Source organism: Petaurus breviceps, unplaced genomic scaffold (assembly GCF_028583685.1).
Source record: "Petaurus breviceps papuanus isolate PSGF00001 unplaced genomic scaffold, PetGlider_PUasm1.0 176, whole genome shotgun sequence".
In the NCBI taxonomy this organism is placed as follows: domain Eukaryota; kingdom Metazoa; phylum Chordata; class Mammalia; order Diprotodontia; family Petauridae; genus Petaurus; species Petaurus breviceps.
The window spans coordinates 32,295,128-32,314,798 of record NW_027185771.1 but is presented as its reverse complement, the minus strand read 5'-3'; the positions used below and the strand labels follow the sequence as shown (position 1 = coordinate 32,314,798).

Genomic DNA, 19,671 nt, shown 5'->3' with positions numbered 1-19,671 from the left:
CATTTGTTAGACTCAGCTCCTTGAGAGCAGGGATTGTTTTTTGCTTGCTTTTTATTCCCAGGGTTCAGCACAGTACCTGGTGCATAGTAGCTGCTTAATGGACACTTTTTTTTTTCTTTTTTTGCCTTTTTGGAGGGGGGAAGGTAGGGCAATTGGGGTTAAGTGACTTGCCCAAGGTCACACGCCTAGTTTTTTTGTTAAGTGTCTGAGGCCATATTTGAACTCAGGTCCTCCTGACTCTAGGGCCGGTTCTGTATTCACAGCGCCACCTAGCTGCCCCTCTCTTGTTCGTTTTAAAAATTAAAACAAAATTAATTTTCTCTCCTTTCCAGCTTCCAGTTCTCCTCCAAATGAAAAGAAAAACAAACACAGAATTCTTAACTTTTTTTTTTTAACTGTCATGGACCTTTTAAGATTCTGGGGAGGAGGTCTAATGAGCCCTTCCTAGAATAACATTTTTTAATGAATAAAATACGTAAGATACAAAGGAAAACAATTATGTTGAAATATAGTTATCAAAATATTTCTTAAAAACCAAGTTCACGGACACCAGTTTATTAAGAACGCCGGCCTTAAACGTTTAATAAGGTCTGGTGGCACCTTAAGCCTCTGGGCCTCCTTCCAGTAGCCTCCCCTTTTCTTTCCAGACATGCGCACACATCTCTCTAGACTTCCGACTACATTCCCGGAAATACCGAGCCGAGACTACGCTTCTGTCAGAATAAGGCTGGCCTCTTGGTTGCGGTTGCCAAGGAAACGTTGATTGATTGTAAACAGAGGAGAGAGGCTCCTAAACACTCGGTCCAGAAGGGGGAGTGGAATTGAAGGAGAAGGGCGGGAAGAGCTGGGAGGACTGTCCTCTGACGTCAGTTCCGGTTCCGCTTTGCTAGGGCTCTGATGGCGTGGCCAATGGGACTTCCTTTTTGTCTCTTCTTTCCTTCCTGTAGGGGCAGCAAGAGCTGGGGCTCGTCCAGCCTTCGGCCCTCCTTCTGACCCAACGCCTCCCGCGGCCTCTCCCTGCTCCTGCCGCTCCCAGCGAACTGAGCTGCCCCCAGCGATCGGGGGTCTGCGCTGAGCGGAGCCGGCTGCCGGGCCCTGCCTCGGGGGTCTTTGTGGGCGCGGGGCCGGGCGATTCTCTTGGCAGGTGCCTGGTCGGGCCCTCGTACCGCGCCGGCCCTTGATCCTGTCTCGCTGTTCCCCGTCTGCGGGGAAAGAGAGCGGGGCGCAGCCCCATGTTCTGCCCCCGCCTGCCACGTCCTGGTCGGGCTCCCCGCGGTCCCTCCCCGGGTTCGGTGCTGGAACCGCTAGTGCTCCCCTTGTGCCTGGTCCTTGAACCCTGACCCGGGGCCTGGGTTGTTCGTGAGCCCCCTTTGCTTGGGAAGTGGGTCGGGAGGGCTGGTTCTGCCCAGGTCTGGAAGGGGCGACGTAGACTAATGTCTGTCTTGGCTCGGTTTGGTTTTATTTTGCCAGTTCTGTCTTCTGAGCCCTCTGTCCTCCAAGACTGTGGGAATGGCCCCTGTATTCCTGACGGCGCCAGGCTGCAAAGTGAGTTCAGTTTTTTTTTTTTCCTGGGAATTATACCCGAGTCCTGAAAGAGAAGTTTAAATTCCCAGATGTGTCATTTCAAACTTTTAAGTACTCTGTACATTTAGAGAAGGAAGATAAAGTCTAGCAGTGCGTCTGAATTTTTTTCCTTTTCAGGGATCTTGTCTCCTTGAGCTGACAAAGGAGTTAGCAATACAAAATAAAATACAAAAGGGAAGATAGAGAAAAATTTAAGATAAGAACTTAATTGGCCACCATTTCTAGGGTGTAACTGGGGAGAAATAATAATCAAGCCAGTTATTGTAATACAAATAATAGTGTTTTGACTTAATCGTTAAATTTTAACATTGTGAGAATGTCTGTTTATGGGATTCTGTGGTGTTAAGCTACAAACTGTCTCAGAATTAAATTAGGCATTGTGGTGAAGTGGATGGAGTGTTGACATGGATCCAAGGAAGACCTGGGTTCCAGTTGTTTCTTAATACTGTGACCATTTGCAAGTTACTTAACATCATTGGGCCTTAGTTTTCTCTTCTGTGAACTAGGGGAAGTAATACCGATAGTGCAAACATTACAGTTTTTTTTTTTTACCAAGTTCAAATGAGATGATACTAGCTATATAAATGTATATTAAAGGATATAAAGTCATCTACAGGTTAATTTTAGTATTTTTGAATTAGGATGAAATGATGTGAGAGGGAGAAATTACACTAGAGAATGCTAATAGGAGGGATATTTAATAATTAACGGATGGTGATTGCTTTGTACCCTCCCATGAGTCAGTAATACATGAGAATGTTGATAGGTGTTGGTGTTGTGTACTTAACTGTGAGACTTATCAAATTATCAATATTTGAAGAAAGTGCATGTGCTTAGTTAAGGAGATGGTGGATATGATTGTGCTATATGACAGCCTTTCTTAGTCCCAATTTTCTTTTTATTAAACATGAAAATGGCTGTAAAGTCTTTCATGTGTTTTGCACGGTTTTTGTTGAAAAAAAAAAGTACTTCACAAGCCACACTTATGCAATCTACAATATAAGATGCTATATTTTATACATGATAAAAAATACATATAGTTGGTACTCACTATGCATCGACTTTGAACTACTCCCTAAAATTCTTTCCCAATATGCCATTCCTTGAAGGTCCAGAGGGAATCAGTAACATTCAAGGATGTGACTGTGCATTTTACCGAGGAAGAGTGGGGAAACCTGGACTCTTCTCAGAAGGAGTTGTACAAGGATGTCATGTTAGAGAATTACAAGAATCTTGTCTTCCTAGGTAAGAAGAGCTATCCCCTGTGACTCAGAATGTTTCCATAGTCGTATCTTTCTTAATATACCTAAGACAGAATTTCCTGTGTGGTAAATATTTGAGAATTAGTGTTTGCTATTCAGAAATTTGTTTGCTAATTATCTTGTGGCCATTGATGGAGCAGAAGTTGCTCCTTGATCTCAGGTGAAAGGCCTTTACTGTGTACAGCTAGAAACTGGCTAGTTGTTTTGTGTTACCTCTGAGGTTGTACTTTGCCCTTCTCTGTCCCTTCAGGTCACAGATCCTCCCCCAGATTTTCAGTACAGGTATCTGAGGACAAGAAAGTTTCATCCTCTTAGTGAGAGTAGGTCAAAACAAATTTTCTTTGGGATGACAAATCTATATATCTCAGGAATACAATGCAGTGGATTTTTGAGTTCCTCTATACAATACTTTGGTCATCTTTAGCATGACTCTTCACCCCAGATAATAAGTTACTGGTGATGGAATAACAGACCTCTCTCTGTCTTCAATGCATTTCCATTTCTAATGAACAGGACTTACAGTTTGGAAACCAGATGTGATCTCCCATTTGGAAGAAGGAGAAACACCTTGGATACAGGACCCAGAAGTACTTTGGAGCACTTCTCCAGGTGGGTCATTGAAAACCAGGCAAATGAAAGTCATTATAAGCCATATTTTCACTAGTCTTTTGGGGGATGTGCCAGTGATATGCTGGACTTTGAGACCTCCTTAAAGGCCCCTATTCTCTGGACCAGAGCTGAGTCTGTCTGGCATGAGCTGTCAGCAAATCTCTTTTATTAACATCTTTCTATTCTTAAGTACCTCCAGTTTTAGTGAAAGAGTTTCTTTCACTCAGAGATGTATTTTTATCTTCTGTTTTTACTTTGGCTTATCTAAATCCCAACAGCTGTTCTTTTGGCCTCTTTTCTAGTGATGATTCTTTTTTAAAATATGTATACTAATTTTAATTTAAAAATAAGGGAAAACATCCAATTTTTTCTCTATACTCTCTTCTCTTTTTTTCTTTCATGTTCTCTGGAATTAATATTCTGTTTTTCATGTAATTGTGATTTGAGTGTATATTCTCATTCTATATTCTCTGTATAGTATTTCCTGGTTTTGTGTTAAGAAATGACAAGGATAATGGTATAATAATTATCTGATTTTACTTATCCACAATCTTTTCAGCCATTCCCCAAGAATAGTTTACTTCAGGCTGGATTATTGTTATCAGAAATAGAATCTCTTAATATTTGTATAGAAAGATTTTTCAATAATATACATAGGGTATTTTCAGTAATTATATTTTTTAATAACATCCTTAGGGTTTACTATCAATGTGGGGCAGTGATGGGACATAGAACACTGGAATTAGAGTCAGGAAAATTTGAGGTCAAATCTTTTCTTAGACAGTTTAGTTGAGTGATCCCAGGCAAATCTCTTAACCTCTCTGTGCCTCAGTATTCTCATCTATAAAATAAGGAAATTGAACTTAACGGCCTCCAAACATGTCTTTGATCTCTAAATCTCTGATGCTATGATCCTATAAAGAGTATGATCACAGGGTTAAAAGGCATAACTAGTTTTGTTGCTTTTCCTATCTGTCTTACTTTTAAAAGATTATTCATTTTTATAGGGAAAGTATTTTTGCTAGTTTAATAGGTCTGTAGTGTTGCAGAGTTGTTTCCATGTACAATTTTCTGTATATTAGAGGATTTGAATAAATTGGGTGATGATAATTTTGTTTCTAGAACTGTCTTTTTGTGTTCTTTGACTTTGTATCCATAGGGTAATAAAACTATCTAAATGATCTATTCTTTTTTTCTTTTACTTTATCAAATGCTTTATTAACTTCTAGTTTACATCATTCATTTCCACAAGATTTTCAGTCACAAATTTTCTCCCTATTTTTTCCATACCTACCACCCTAAAATAGCAATTCCACTGGATATCTCCTCCTCCAATCTGTTTTCTCCCATATCTTCCCCCATGCCCCCCTCCGATTTTCCAGTAGGGCACAATGGATCTCTATGCCCCAGTGCCTGTTTGTCTTATTGCCCAGTTACATGTAAAATAATATTAATAATAGTATATATATATATTTTAAACATTTCATTTTTAAAACTTTGAATTCCAGATTCATTCTCTTACTCCCTTGTCACCTACCCGTACTGGGAACATAAGCAATTCAATATAGGTTGTACACGTGTAGCTATGCAAAAACATTTCCATAGTGGATATATTGTAAAAGACTGACTATATTTCCCTCCATCCTATCCCACCTCCCACTTGTTCTGTTCTCTACTTTGATCCTGTCCCTTTTCAAAAGTGGGTGCTTCCAACTTGCCTCACCCCCAGCCTGCCCTCCCTTCCATCATCCCGCCTTTTATGCCCTTCCTCCATACTCTCCTGTAGGGTGAGATACTCTATTTAGTGTGTATTTCATTCCCTCCCTAAGCCAAATTCAGTGAGAATAAGGTTGACCCATCCCCTTTTGCCTTCCTGTTCTTCCCCTCCATTGTAACCATTTTCCCTTGCCTCTTCTATATGAGATAGTTTACCCCATTCTGTCTCTCCCCATCTCCTCTCATTATACTCCTTTCTCACCTCTCAATTTCACCTTTTAAGTATTATCCCTTCTTATTCAATTGGTTCTGTGCCCTCCATCTATGTATACCTGTACACATATATACACACACTCACATATGTATTCATGCGCCCATTTATCCTCCTATATAGACGTATATATGTATCGTATACATGTATCTATCTATCTATATATCTATATATGCACATTTTTATTCCCTTCAACTATTCTCCTATTGAGAAAAGTTTCATAAGTTACAATTATCGCTTTTCCATGTAGGGGTGTAAATAGTTCAGCTTTGATAAATTCCTTATGATTTCTTTTACCTTCTCATACTTTTCTTGCTTCTGGTATCTGAATGTCAGATTTTCTATTCAGCTCCGGTTTTTTCATTAAGAATGCTTGAAAGTCCTCTATTCTATTGAATGACCATATTTTCCCCTGAAACATGATACTCAGTTTTGCTGGGAAGGTGATTCTTGGTTTTAATCCCAGCTCGTTTGACCTCTGGAATATCATATTCCAAGCCCTTTGATCCCTCAGTGTAGAAGCTGCCAGATCCTGTGTTATCCTGATTGTGTTTCCACAATATTCAAATTGTTTCTTGGCTGTTTTTAATATTTTCTTCTTGATCTGGGAACTCTGGAACCTGGCTATAATATTCCTAGGAGTTTTCTTTTTGGGATCTTTTTCAGGAGGTGATCGGTGAATTCTTTCGACCTCTTTGTTGCCCTCTGGTTCTAAAATATCAGGGCAATTTTCCTTGAAAATTTCTTGAAGGATGATTTCTAGGTTCTTTTTTTGATCATAGATTTCAGGTAGTCCAATAATTTTTAAATGATCTCTCCTGGATCTATTTTCTAGGTCAGTAGTTTGTCCAGTGAGATAGTTCACATTGCCTTCTATTTTTTCATTTGTTTGGATCTATTTAATAGTATCTTGATTTCTCTTAAAGTCACTAGCTTCCATTTGCTCCAACCTAATGCTGAAGGAATGATTCTCTTCAGTGAGCTTTTGAGATTCTTTTTCCATCTGGCAAATTTGACTCTTTAAGGCATTCTTCTCTTCATTGGCTTTTTGAGCCTCTTTTGCCATTTGAGTTAGTCTATTTTTTAAGGTATTATTTTCTTCAGTCAGGTTGTTGACTCTCATTTCATAATTTTCTTGCATCATTCTCATTTCTCTTCCCAATTTTTCCTCTACTTCTCTTATTTGGTTTTCAAAATCCTTCTTAAGGCCCTCTGTGGCCTGTAACTAGCATGTATTTTTCTTGGAAGCTTTTTGTGGAGGAGTTCTGACTTGGCTGTCTTCCTCCTATTCTGGGCTTTGATCCTTTTTGCTCCCAAAATAGGAGTGTAAAATTGGATTGCTCTGCCTGATTTTCTTCCTTTGCTTGCTCATGTTGCCACTCAATTACTTGACTTTTGAGTTTTTTGCCACAGTAGGACTCTGCTACTAGAGAGGGGAGCTTTGTCCCAAATCGCTGGGGTTTTCTCAGCTGTTAGAGTTGTTAGTTGGGTGCCCTCTCTGAGCCTCCACATGCTCTGGCAAGCTGGTCATGCACCCCAGGACCTCTACCCTAGACTACAATCCAGATACAAGCAGTTTAAAGCAAGAGGGATTACTCCTCAGACTGGTAACTTGGTCCCCCTACAATTTGCAAGACAGGAGCTGAAGCTGCCACGGGGCGGCAGCTGAACACCGCGGCACCTCAGCGGCTTCTCCCTCCAGGGGGTAAAGGTTGGACTGTATTTCTAAACTCCCTGTTCCCAAAGTCCACACTGCACTGACCTCTCAGCTTGTCTTTAGCATCTATGTGTTGATAATTCTGGAAACCACCACAGCTGCTGATGATCTGAAGTCCATCCAGCTGGCAGCTGGTTGTGGCCATCCTGAGGCTGAAACCTCAGGCTCACTTGGGGCTGGTCTCGGCTCCCAGAGTGCTGTGCTGGCTCCTTCCTGCTGGTCTGCTGGACTGTCTGCAGTGGGAGGTTAGATTCGCTCTGTCAAAGTTTGTCCAGAGGCATCTTTTACATGAATTGGAGAAGGTGGAAGCCAGAGCCGCGCAGAAGTCCTGTTTCTACTCTGCCATCTTGCTGTCCTCTAAATGATCTGTTCTTTAGATTTTAGATGTCTGGTTTTGAATAGAAAGTTTCATGGCAAAGATTTTCCCCTATTCTCCTTTTTTTCCTTTTTAGACATCTAAAACTCATTATGCCTTAAGAAGTCATTATCTTTCCCCTCAAACCCTCCATCCTTAGGGACTTCCTTCCCCAGTAGGATGGCGTGTACCTCCATCCTCCTAGTTATCCTTTCTCCCAGAGTCAATGTCACGTACCAGTCTTTTCTCAAATCCAGTCCACCATTGACATTTCTGTTCCAAAAGCATCTCTCATATACTTCCCTTTCTAAACTCTGCTCATGCGGTCCCCACTCTGGTACAGACTTATATCACCTCTTAAAGGATGTTTCCAATAGACCAACCAGGGTTGGTCTCCTTGTATCAAGACTCCCCTCACTCGAATCCATCCTCCCGCAGATGTCAAAATACTTCTCCTAAAGCACAGATTGCCTGCCATGTTACCCCCCTGCTGAGTAAACTTAAATGGCTTCCTCTAGGATCAAATATTAAAAAAATCTTTTTGACTTTGAAAGCCCTTTCATAAACTGGTGTTCAGCCTTCTTAAATCTTAAATTGCTTTCCTTCCTTCCCCCTGTATATTCTGTGATCAGGTACACTGACCTTGCTGCTGCAAAACATTCCATCTCCTCAATAATAAGGGTATTTTCACTGACTGTTGTCAGTGTCTGGAATTTTCTCCCTTATCTCCACCACCTGTGTTCCCTGGCTTCTTTCATGACTCAGCTCAAATCCCACCTTTTGCTAGAGTTTTTCTCATTTTCCTCCTTACCCCATTGCTCTGCTAGTTCTTTCTCTATAAGATTACTTTTCATTTATACTGTTTGTTTCTGGTATGTAACGTTTTGGGTATCATCTCATGCCTTCTTTGGGGCTAAGCTTGTTCTTCATAATTTTGTTATTGTTGTTCACTCATTTTCAGTTGTGTCTGACTTTTCATGATCCCATTTGGGGTTTTTTTGGTGAACATACTGGAGTGGCTTGCCATTTCCTTCTTCAGCTCTTTTGATAGATGAGGAAACTGAGGCGGGTTCAGTGACTTGTCCAGGGTCACACATCTAGTAAATGTCTGAGACCAGATTTGACCTCAGGAAGTCTTTCTTACTCCAGGCCTGGCACTCTATCCACTGCACCACCTAGCTTGCCCTTCTTTCTTGTAGCATTCTTGAAAATCTTGATGTCATTTTCTTATTCCCCTGATTTTCCCCTCCTTACACCAAAAAAAAAAAAAAAGGATTAAAAAAATCAGTCAAAGCTGAAAGTCTGAAGGTATGCATAAGTACCGCACTCATGGACCTCCCTTCTCTTCAGAGAGGTTGAGTGGAATATCTCCTCATATCTCTTTTTGGAGCCATGCTTGTTCTTTGCATTTGCTTCTGAATCTTTTGTATATGTGGTGGTTTTTTACATATCTTTGTTGTAGTTGTTAAGAATATTTTTTTCCTTGACTTTGTTTTACTCTGCATTACTTCATGCAGATCTTTTCATACTTCTCTACATTCATCCCTTTCATCATTTCTTATATCACAGTAATATTCCATTACATTCATATATCACAGTTAGTTTAGCCATTCCCTGATCATCTTTGAGTAGTCATCTTAATCCAATTTTCATCCATCACAAAAAAAGTGCTCCCATAAAAATTTTGGTGCATATGGGGACTTTCTTATTTTCAGTGGCCTCCTGGAGTTTATGACCTAGTAGTGAGACCTCTGGGGCAAAGAGTTTGGGTAGATTAGTTTACTTGCATAATTCCAAATTCCTTTCCAAAATGTTTGTGCTGATTCACAGCTCCATTAACAAGGCACTTGTGTTCCTATTTTCCCCAGACTCTTCCAGCATGAACTATTCTTTTGTCATCTTTACCAATTTGCCATCTGAAGCCTCAGGATTGTTTTGATTTCTGTTTTTCTCCTTTTTAGTTATTTGGAGCATTCTTTCATGCAGTTAATAGTTTGCAAATGAAAGGATGAAACAAATAAAGCATTTATTGTGTGCTAAATATGTGCACAGAACTGAGTTAAGTGTTAAGAGATATAACTAGAAAAGTAAGACAGTCCCTTTTCTTGTGGAGCTCACATTCCAAAGGAAGAGACAACATATGTGGAAGTTTCCACCCACAAATCAGATGGAAAAGTCCTGTGGTCCTTGGGTTGTTTTTTGTTTTGTAAAGTTGATGACCTTCTTGGGGTTTTTGCCTAATGGTGAAATCTCTTGGTCAAAGGGTATAGGCATTTTAGTAACTTTATTTGCATGATTTCAAGGTGTTTTCCACCATGTTACTATGAATTTCACAGGTCTACCAACAGTGGGTGAATTTACCTGTTTTTTTGCAACTCTTCCAACATTGACTATTCCCATCTTTTGTTACCTTTGCCAATTTGTTGAGTGTGAGGTGAAACCTTAGAGTTGTTTTGATTTTCATTTCTCTTCGTACTTTGAAGCATTCTTTCATATAGTTGTCAGTACTTCTCACTTTGTTGGACTCTTTGTTCCTATAGTAATTCCTTATAGGGTTTTGTCTATGTATTTTCCATCAAACTCCTAGTAGTAGGAGAGAAACACCATTCTATAGTACTCTCTAGACTATCTTGCCTTCTTCCTCCCCTCATGAAAGAGAAAAACCATTCTATTGCATTCCTTCCCCTGGAATCCTAGTTTAGCCTGTTTGTTGGGAAAGAGAAATTTTATTCCATCCTCCTTCCTCCAAGTCACTAGCCATAAGTTTTGTCCCCATTTAGGTACCTCTAACCCTTTTTAGTTATATTTTATATTTATATGTATATATATATATAGTTATAAATATAACCATATTATGTACTATAACATATAAATATATACATATGTATTGCTGCAAGCCCCGAGAGCCCTTTCTGTTTCCATTATATTCTCTCTATCCCAGTGATTCTGAAATTCCAGCTGTCATTATTCAGTTTCTGTTTCCCCACTTCCTTTTCCCTTATTTCTATATTCCTCAATTCAAATCTCCCTAAAATCTCTCCTAAAGTTACCCATCCCTTCCATTGTGTTACCTGGAATGACTGTTTCTTATGTAACAAACTTGCTTTTATAGTAAATCTTTTCCTTTCCCTTACCTTTCATCTTCTGGCTCCCAGTGAATCTTGACACCCTCGTGATGACACATCCTCATTGACAATCTTTTTCCTCACTGGTTGCACTTTCATTCATATGCCCCAATTCTTTAGTCTAGATGGGGGAGTTAGACTATTCCTTGTTCCTCATTGTAACTTCCATGTTCTCCTTCTACCTCCATCACTCATTAATTTCTCCTTTGAGGTTCAGTCAATCTATATTTACCACCCAACCAAGATTCTCATAACACCAGGACACTTGCCTTCTTTCTTCATCTATTCCAGTACCTTTCTGCCTTTCTCCTCTCCCTGTTAGAGGGGACTTCAGCATACATATTGATAGTTCCTTAAATTCTCTAACCTCACAGTTTCTTAACTTATTCATTTCCTGTGACCAATATTCCTCCACTCCACCTCGGATACATACAGGGAAAGTCATACTTTTGAACTTGCCATCATCCACAATTGTTCTAATTCCATGTTCATAAAATCTGAAATCCTTTTATCTGAACATCTTTAACCATTTCATATTTTCTACCTTAGTGCTGCAAATCCTGTTCTTCAATTCTCACTGACTTCTAATCCCACCCTGCAGTTTTTTTCCCAGTTCATCACTTCTGCCTGAGTACACTTTCTTCCTTTCCTCATAATGACTGTGGTAAATCAGTCCAACTTTTACTGTCTTTTTTTCTTGAGTACCTCTCTTCCTTATCCTGTGTGCTGATCTTGTTCTGCTAAGCCCCAGCCTGGATTATTCTCACCATCCTAAGAAAATCATGAAACCAAGTTGACGTTGTACACTATGAATTTCTTTTACATAATCTCATGTGGGCCTTTACTGTGGCAAGGTAGCCTTTCTAAATCTTTCCAGTGAACTCACTCTTCCATTCTTTACCTTTTCCAAATGTTTTCAGTTTTTCTTCAAGGCTCCTGTTGTGCCCCTCCCCCAACCTTTTCAGTTGAGAACCATGCCTCATAATGATTTTTTTTTTAAGGAACAAGAATTCTTTCATTTATTTGTTGAATGATAGAAATGTGTGGTTTGAGATATTCCAGTCAATGAAGGAGGGACAATAATAAGACAGTATCAGAAGACAAACTTAATTTGTTACTACAGTAAATAGTTCTGAATCAATTGTTTGATTTTATTCCTTAATTAAATGCGAAGAATTACAGCAAGGGTCCATGAAGAAACCTCATCATTTTGTTCTTTAAAGGAAACATTCTTTAATGCCAAGAAACACAAGTATTGCACTTGTTTTGGGGGGTTTTTTATCCTTTCATTATAAATTCTTTTGATATTTAGTAAGGTTTGTATAGGGAATTTCTGAGATTATTTTACATTTCCATAGATTCTCTTTAGTAAAAATTCTCTGATGTCGAACAAGGTTCAAGTTTTTTGCAGGTTTTACTATGTTTGTTACTTTTGTTCTTAAAAATAAAATTTAGGTATCTTTTGTTTTGACATCACCTAAATTTTTGATCACATCTCTTCCACTTCCAGAGACCCATCCCATACAGTCAAATATATTTTAAGAAGAAAAATAAGAGGAGAAAAAAAGTCAACAAAGCCTATAAATGCATAGGGAAAAAAATCTGAAAATATAAGGATTGTTCACTACCTGTGAATCTCCCCCTCTGCTAAGGATTGGCATTGTGGGGAGATTGAGGTGTCTTCTCATAACAATTCTTTGGGGACCAAAGCTGGTTCTTTGTATTTCTTCACTATTTTCTTCTGAATGTCTTGTGATTCTTCTTTCCAGAGACTTTAGTGTTGTAGCCATATGTGTTATTACCTTGGCTTTGCTGCCTTTAGTCTGTATCTCTTCAGGTTAGGTCTTTCTTTGAAGGCTTCCATATTTTCATGACTTTTAAAAGACTTCTGTCCAAAAATGAGCCCTCTGTCCTCATTGATAATGTTTGATCTTTCCCTGAGGAGTTTTATACATTTATCATGTTCATAGGATTATGATTTATAAGACTTCTCTGCAATGTGGTGACTAATGCTTGAGCTGTGGATGGTCTTTCCCACTTTCATTATTTTCATCTGTTCTGTACAATAATGAAACCTCTGGTGGGCAGTAAAGGTTGAGTTGTAATTAAAGGCTTTCCCACATACCTTACGTGTTTCACAGACATTTCTCTAAGATTAGTCACTTCACTCACCTATCTTTCCTGGTTTTCCTCTTGCATTTCTCTCTAGCTTTCACATTCCCTGGCATTTTCTAAATTGGAATATATTACATGTACGTCACATATGCAGTGCATATGTATGTAATATATATTATATATAAGGCTTCTCTCCATTGTAAATCCTCTTGCATTTAAGAAGATCAGATTTAAAAATGAAGATGTTCCTATATTCAATGTATGATAGTAGTAATAATAACTAACAATAGAACTTACTATGTTCCAAGCACTGTGGGAAGTTTACAAATATCTCATTTGATCCTCACAAGAACCTTGTGAGATAGGTGCTGTAATTATCCCCATTTTATAGTTTTGGAAACTGAGACAAACAAGTTAAATGACTTGCTCAGGATCACAGAGCTAGTAAGTATCTAAGGTCAAATTTGAACTCAGTCAGTGCATGTATGAGGATTCTCTTGTATATGAATCATTTGATGATTGGACTCATTTTACTGAAAAAATTAAAAACATTTACCTAGAACTCCTCCCCCTACTCATTTCATGTCATTCACCTTTCTTCATCAGTCTCCCTGCATAATCCCTCTCTCACATGAAGAGGTGGCCATTCTCCTTGCCAAGGCAAACGTGTACAAATAATCCCATTCTATCCCACCTCTTTTAGAAGATTGCTTCCTCTGTGATCCCCATTCTCTCACTTTTCCTTTTTACTGCTACTCCTGAACTGCGTTTTTTCCTGTCATTCTAACCTGTGACCTCATCACTGAACATAAACTGCTCTCCATAGTTACTAATAATCATCGAATTGCCAGGTGTTATAACCTTTTCTCAATCCTCATCCTTCAGCCCTTAAACCTTGTGATCATTCTTTTCTTCTTGATACTCTCAAGTTTTTTAAAACTATACTCTTCCTAGTTCTCCTCCTACTATCTGACCATTCTTTCTTAATCTCCTTTGCCCACTAAGAGGGGGTGACTCTAGTGCTCTGCCCTAGGCATTTTTCTCCCTTCCATATTTCACTTAGTGAATTCTTCAGTTCCCATGGATTGAATTATCTCTAAGCTCATGTTTCTCAGATGTTGATATGCAGCCCTATTCTTGGACATTTTGAAGTGGACACCACAGACATCTTAAAAGTCAGTATGTCAGTAGCTGTGCTCATCTTTCCCCCTAAGCCCTTGCCTCTTCCATACTTTGCTGTTAGTATGCAGGAGACACCATCCTCCCAGTCACTTAGTTTCACAATCTAAGTGTTATCCTCAACTACTCATTCTCTAGCATTCTTCATATACAGTAGCCAAATTGTGTTGATTCTACCTTTATAAAATCCCTTATCTAGTCCCCTAAGTCCTCTTTTTCACAACCCCACAACCACCTTTTTCCAGGCCATCATCACATCACACCTGGACTATTGAAATAACCTTCTGGTTGGTCTCCCTAGCTCATGTATCTCCTGACTCTAATCTGTTCCCTACTCAGTTGTTAGATTGATCTTCCTAAAACACAGGTCTGACTATGTCACTCCTGTTCAGTAAAATCTAATGTTTCCAGTAACCTCCTGGAGAAAATGCAAAATTCTGTTTGGCATTCAATCTGTCCTCTTCTAACCCTTTCAGTCTTCTTACAGTTTACTCTCCTTCACATCCTTTGGTGTCCAATGACACTGGTCTCCTTCCTGTTCCTCCCACAAAATACTCCCATGTCATTTGATGCCCCCATGCCTGAAGTTCTTTCCCTATTCATCACTATCTCTTGGCATCCTTTAAGTCCCAGCTAAAATTTCACCTTTCCTGATCTGCCTTAATGCTGAGGCTTTTCTTTTGAGATTATTTCCAGTTTATCCTGTGTATATTTTGTTTGTATATAGTTGTTTGTATCTTGTCTTTCCTTAGTTAGTTAGGTGGTGCAGTGGATAGAGAACTGGGCTAGTAGTTAAGACCCAATTTCAAATCCTGCCTCAGGTACTTAACCTCCATCTACCTCAGTTTTAGCCTTTAAAATCTTTGTTATTTTGGCCTTTTTTTCTCCTTATATTCCCCTGTTGTATACTTCCTGAGTCCTCCCGTTTTTATGATATACAAACTTGCCTGTCCTACTGAAAAGCTGAGGGTGTTACATTTCACTACTCTTGGTTTCTGCCCTTGGTAGCTTTTGGTGCAGGGTCAGTGCTAGCCCCACCTGGATTTCCATCCTCTTTTCTTCAGGCTCAGTTCAGCCACTCATTCTAGTCTCCAGGCCTAGTTAGTCTTCTGGAACTTTGCCTTTCCTACTGTGCCTGGGCTAGATCAGTGTCTGTTCCCTTTTGTAGGTGTTATGGTAGGGTTCTGAAGAATCTCTCCCTTTGGGGTCCCTAACCTAAGTGCTACCCCAGGCTGAAAGCTATCCAGTTCACCCTACTCATTTTGCTGAACCAAATCACTGTCTACCTTAGGGGATGTTAGTAATCTCTGCAGAAGGGAAGAGATGAGATTCCTTTGTGGGCATAATATGGTTATTGAACCAACAAAAGAAATTTAGGAGTGATTAGACAAGGAGAAGATCCAAGAGAATGTCATGAAAACCCAGAAAGAGAAGAAAGTGTCTAGCAAAGGATGGTGGTGAGTAGTATAAAATGGTGCCGAGAGGTCAAGAAGCTCGATTGAGAAAAGACTGTTAAATTTAGAAGACTGTGATTAGGTTAGAAACTAGATTATAAAGTGTCAATAAAGGAGTGAGAAAGGAAGAAAATAAAGTGACTAGCATAGAGCGAGTTTTTGAGTGTTGGGAGAGAAATTCTGAGAGACAAAGTTCCAAGCAAAAGCATGATCCATTTATTAGTAAGGCTAGCAATTACTTACCAGAAAGCGATGTTAATTGTTTTATGGGACCCATCTGCATCTTGTAATCTTTGCTTAGGTGATCAAAAACTACCAGATTTGCTGTCTCCTTGGAAGAGATAACCCCCCCAATTGTATGAGGGCAGACAGGGATCGACAATATATCTTTTGGGGGTAGTACCAAGTTAACCTTTGGGGCTTAAAGATAACAAATAGATGGTAAATGTCCTGAAAATATCCCAGAGGCTACTTTTAATTATAACTTGAAGCTAACTCGGAGGGAAAGTTAAATTCTTGAGCTGAGCTCAAGGGCATAGAAAGGGCAGTTAAGCAGATATAGAATCAAATACAGTAGGAAATAAGTACAATGGCTTCCACTTTTTATTGTTTTCTTGTGGTTTTTCCTTCCATTTCCATCTTATTTATTGTGTATTTTTTCCTATTTCAGTCTACTTTTTTATTAATTCCTGTCTTCTCATGTTTTCATAAATCATCAAATTCACCATTTCTTAGAAATATTAAGAAGACAGTCCTGCTAACCTTCCTTTGCAGTACCTAAACCAGAGAAAAATAAAGAAAAGAAAGAGAATTCTAGATGACTTTATCATTGGTGAATATTGAATTGTCAAAAAAAATTAATTATGCTGAAAGGACTATAGTGATATGTCTAAAAGTTATTTATCATAATCAAGTTGTATATATACCAGAGTTGCAGAGATATTCCCTATTAGGAAAATAATCATATTGAATACAAAAACATGTATACCACAATTATATAAATGGGTGTAGATAAAACCTTTGACAAGATAGACACCTTCTTAAGCTAAATATCCCATAAAACAGAGGCATAAAATAAAACTTTTTTTTTCTTTTGCTTTTTGGAGGGGGGAAGGCGGGGCAATTGGGGTTAAGTGACTTGCCCAAGGTCACATGGCTAGTAAGTGTTAAGTGTCTGAGGCTGGATTTGAACTTAGGTCCTCCTGACTCCAGGGCCAGTGCTGTATTCACTGCACCACCTAGCTGCCCGTTGAAATTTTTTTCTTAACATAAGAAGTATAAGCCAAAAGCTATCTTTGTATACAATGGAGGACACACTAGAAATTTTTCCAAGAAATCCACGAGTAAAGAAAGGATACCCCATTTCTCTGCTGTTATTTGACCTAGTTCTGGAACTCTAATGATAGACATAAAACAAAAGCAAGAAAATTAAAAGTAGGCAAAGAGTAGATAAAACTGTCCCCATTTAATGATGAAATTATGGTTTATATAGAAAACACTAGAGACTCAACAAAGAAGCTCAGTTAACATCTTTAAGAAAAGGGTACTAAGTTAAATCTACAAAGAGCACTTATTTATAGCAATAATAAAATTCAGGAGTTAGAGATTTCTGAAAATGACTACCAAATGCATGAAATATATGAGAGTCAGTCAATAAAGCACATTCAAGATCTATTCCTTCTCTCTCTTTTTCTCTCTTTCTCATACTGGATCTCCCTTTGTTGACAGACTGGATAGTGCTTGACTACTCCTGTACAGGGTGTTGGAAAAATCTTAGTGAAGTTTGATCTTTATGTAAGTTTTAACAATATACTAAAAGACACCCTATATAATAAAAATGAGACTACCACATAAATTAATTTGCAGGCTTGCTACTCTTACCAAACAAGCAAGGGAATAGAGGCAGACCAAATAGTAACATTTATTTGGAGGAATAAAAGGACCAAAATCCAAAAGGAAGTTGTCTTTTTTAGACTATAGATGAAAGAGGGAAATAGCACTTCTCTACCTCCAAGTAAATGAATTATTACCAAAATTATTTGACACTTTAAAAATTACAAAAGAATTTCAGTAGGATGGAATAGGTAAAAGATGGATTTGAAACAATCCTCGGCAGTACAGTTTTTGTAAACCTGAGAACAAAAGTTATTTAAGGATGAACTCACAACTTGACAAGAATTGCTGGGAAATTTTTGAAGTTGGGCTGAATTAGGTTTAGACTAACATCTTACACAGTATTTCAGTAAGTTCAAAAATGGATATATTAATCTTTATTTTTTGTTTTTAAAAGATTTGTGATTTAGCATTCTTTTTTTTTAATTTTGAGTTTAAATTTCTCCCTCCATTCAGACCCTTCCCCTCACATTGAGAAGTTAAACAATATGATACCTATTATATATGTGAAATCATGCAAAACGTATTTCTATATTAGCCATGTTGATCTTCCAAAAAGGCAAAAGAAAAAAGTGAAAAAAATTATACTTCAATTTGTTCTCCAGAGTTCATCAGTTCTCTCTCAGGAGGTCAGTGGCATTTTTCATCATAAGTCCTTTGGAGTTTTCTTGGGTCATTGTATTGATTGGAGTAGCTAATTCACAGTTGATCATTATTATAATGTTGTTACTATGTTCACAGTATTCTTCTGGTTCTGCTCACTTCACTTTTCATCAGTTCATATAAATCTTCCCAGCTTTTTCTGAAATCATCCTGCTCATCATTTTTTAACAGCATAATAGTATTCTATTACAGTTATATATCACAACTTTTTCAGCCATTTTCCAATTGAGGGACATGCCCTCAGTTTCTTTTTTTTTTTCTTTGCTTTTTGGAGGGGCGAGGTAGGGCAGTTGGGGTTAAGTGACTTGTCTAAGGTCACACGGCTAGTTTTTTTGTGTTAAGTGTCTTGAGGCCGGATTTGAACTCAGGTCCTCCTGACTCCAGGGCCAGTACTCTATGCGCCACCTAGCCGCCCCCAGTTTCTTCTTCTTACCTACCACAAAAAAAGCTGCTATAAATATTTTTGTACTTATTGGTCCTTTTCCTTTTCCTTTAATCTCTTTGAGATATAGACCTAGTGGTGATATTGTTAGGTTCAAAGGGTATGCAAATTTTGTTCCCTTTGGACATAGTTCCAAATTTTTCTACAGAATAGATAGACCAATTCACAATTCCTCCAGCACTACGTGAGCATTCCTTTTTTTTAAATCCCCTCCAGGTTTAGCTATTATATCAAACAAAAAAGAACAAGACCAGGTAGTGCCTTTCACAGTATTGGTTCAGGGTGAATTTTAGACAAAGAATGGCAAACATAAATCATAAAACAGATAATTTCAGCTACATGAAACTGAAAAGCATTTGTGCTGACAATGAAAAGATGAGAAGGGATGCTGTCATTTGAGGGAAAACACCTAGATTTAATAACTCTGATAGTAGTTTTCTATCCAGTATACATAGGGAAATAATACAAATATGTAACACCAAAAACTTTTTCTCAAAGAACAGATATTTCAAGGATATAGAAAAAAAAAGTCTTTAAGAATTGCAGACTATTAAGAACTATATGAAAGATTTCTCTACATTTCTACTAAGATGAGAAATGTAAATCAAAAGTACTGATGCCCAGAAAACTGAGAAAGAATAGAAGTCATTGCCTAAAGGGAAATTTGACCATCTCAAAGCAAAACAAAACCAATTAGTGCTCTAGTTCTGATCATATTACCCTTGTTTCCTGTAGTATAGCAAGACAGGGACTCCACTAAATTTCTTTTCCCAAACATATTTGATTCTCATAACAGGAGAAAAAAGTAGAGATAACTATTGATACAAAAATGTTATATGACATTTCAGCAAAAATTTTATTGCAATATATGAAAAAATGTTGATTATTTTCTTGTGACAAATTAAAAAAAACAGTTTAACATTTTCTTTTAAAATTTAGCAAAACATGTTTAAATTTGTTTTTTTTTTCTTTTAGATTGGGTAACTGGGCCTGGAACTAAGCAGTTAACAGAGAAAAGACTTAGAAGGGATGGTTCCTATGTCTTTAAATTGGGAGAAGCATTGAAATATTATGTCAGTTTGGAGAAGCAGGAGCAAAACCATGAGGAGAAACATTCTAGGCAAGTAAAATAAATCATCTAAAGGAAAAATCCTAACAAATTTAATACTCTCCAGGCTTTTAAATTCAATCCATTTTTCTTAGCTGATGTCCATATAAGAAACTTTCCATAAATAATGATATACGTAAGTAGAATTTCAAACACTATTCAATCTTAAGCATTAGTT

General features: G+C 38.1%; 1 protein-coding gene across 1 annotated transcript in view; it reads left to right on the top strand.

Annotated features, from left to right (window-relative positions):
- Window positions 1–856: 856 nt before the first annotated feature.
- The window catches only part of LOC138159472 (zinc finger protein 420-like), a 44,053-nt gene continuing 25,238 nt past the window's right edge, over window positions 857–19,671 (top strand). Inside the window, exons 1-5 of the mRNA XM_069085838.1 lie at window positions 857–1,144; window positions 1,471–1,545; window positions 2,694–2,829; window positions 3,360–3,455; window positions 19,361–19,505. Coding sequence (XP_068941939.1) covers window positions 1,510–1,545; window positions 2,694–2,829; window positions 3,360–3,455; window positions 19,361–19,505 — 413 coding nt within the window. The 5' untranslated portion in view covers window positions 857–1,144; window positions 1,471–1,509. The remainder of the gene's footprint in view (window positions 1,145–1,470; window positions 1,546–2,693; window positions 2,830–3,359; window positions 3,456–19,360; window positions 19,506–19,671) is intronic.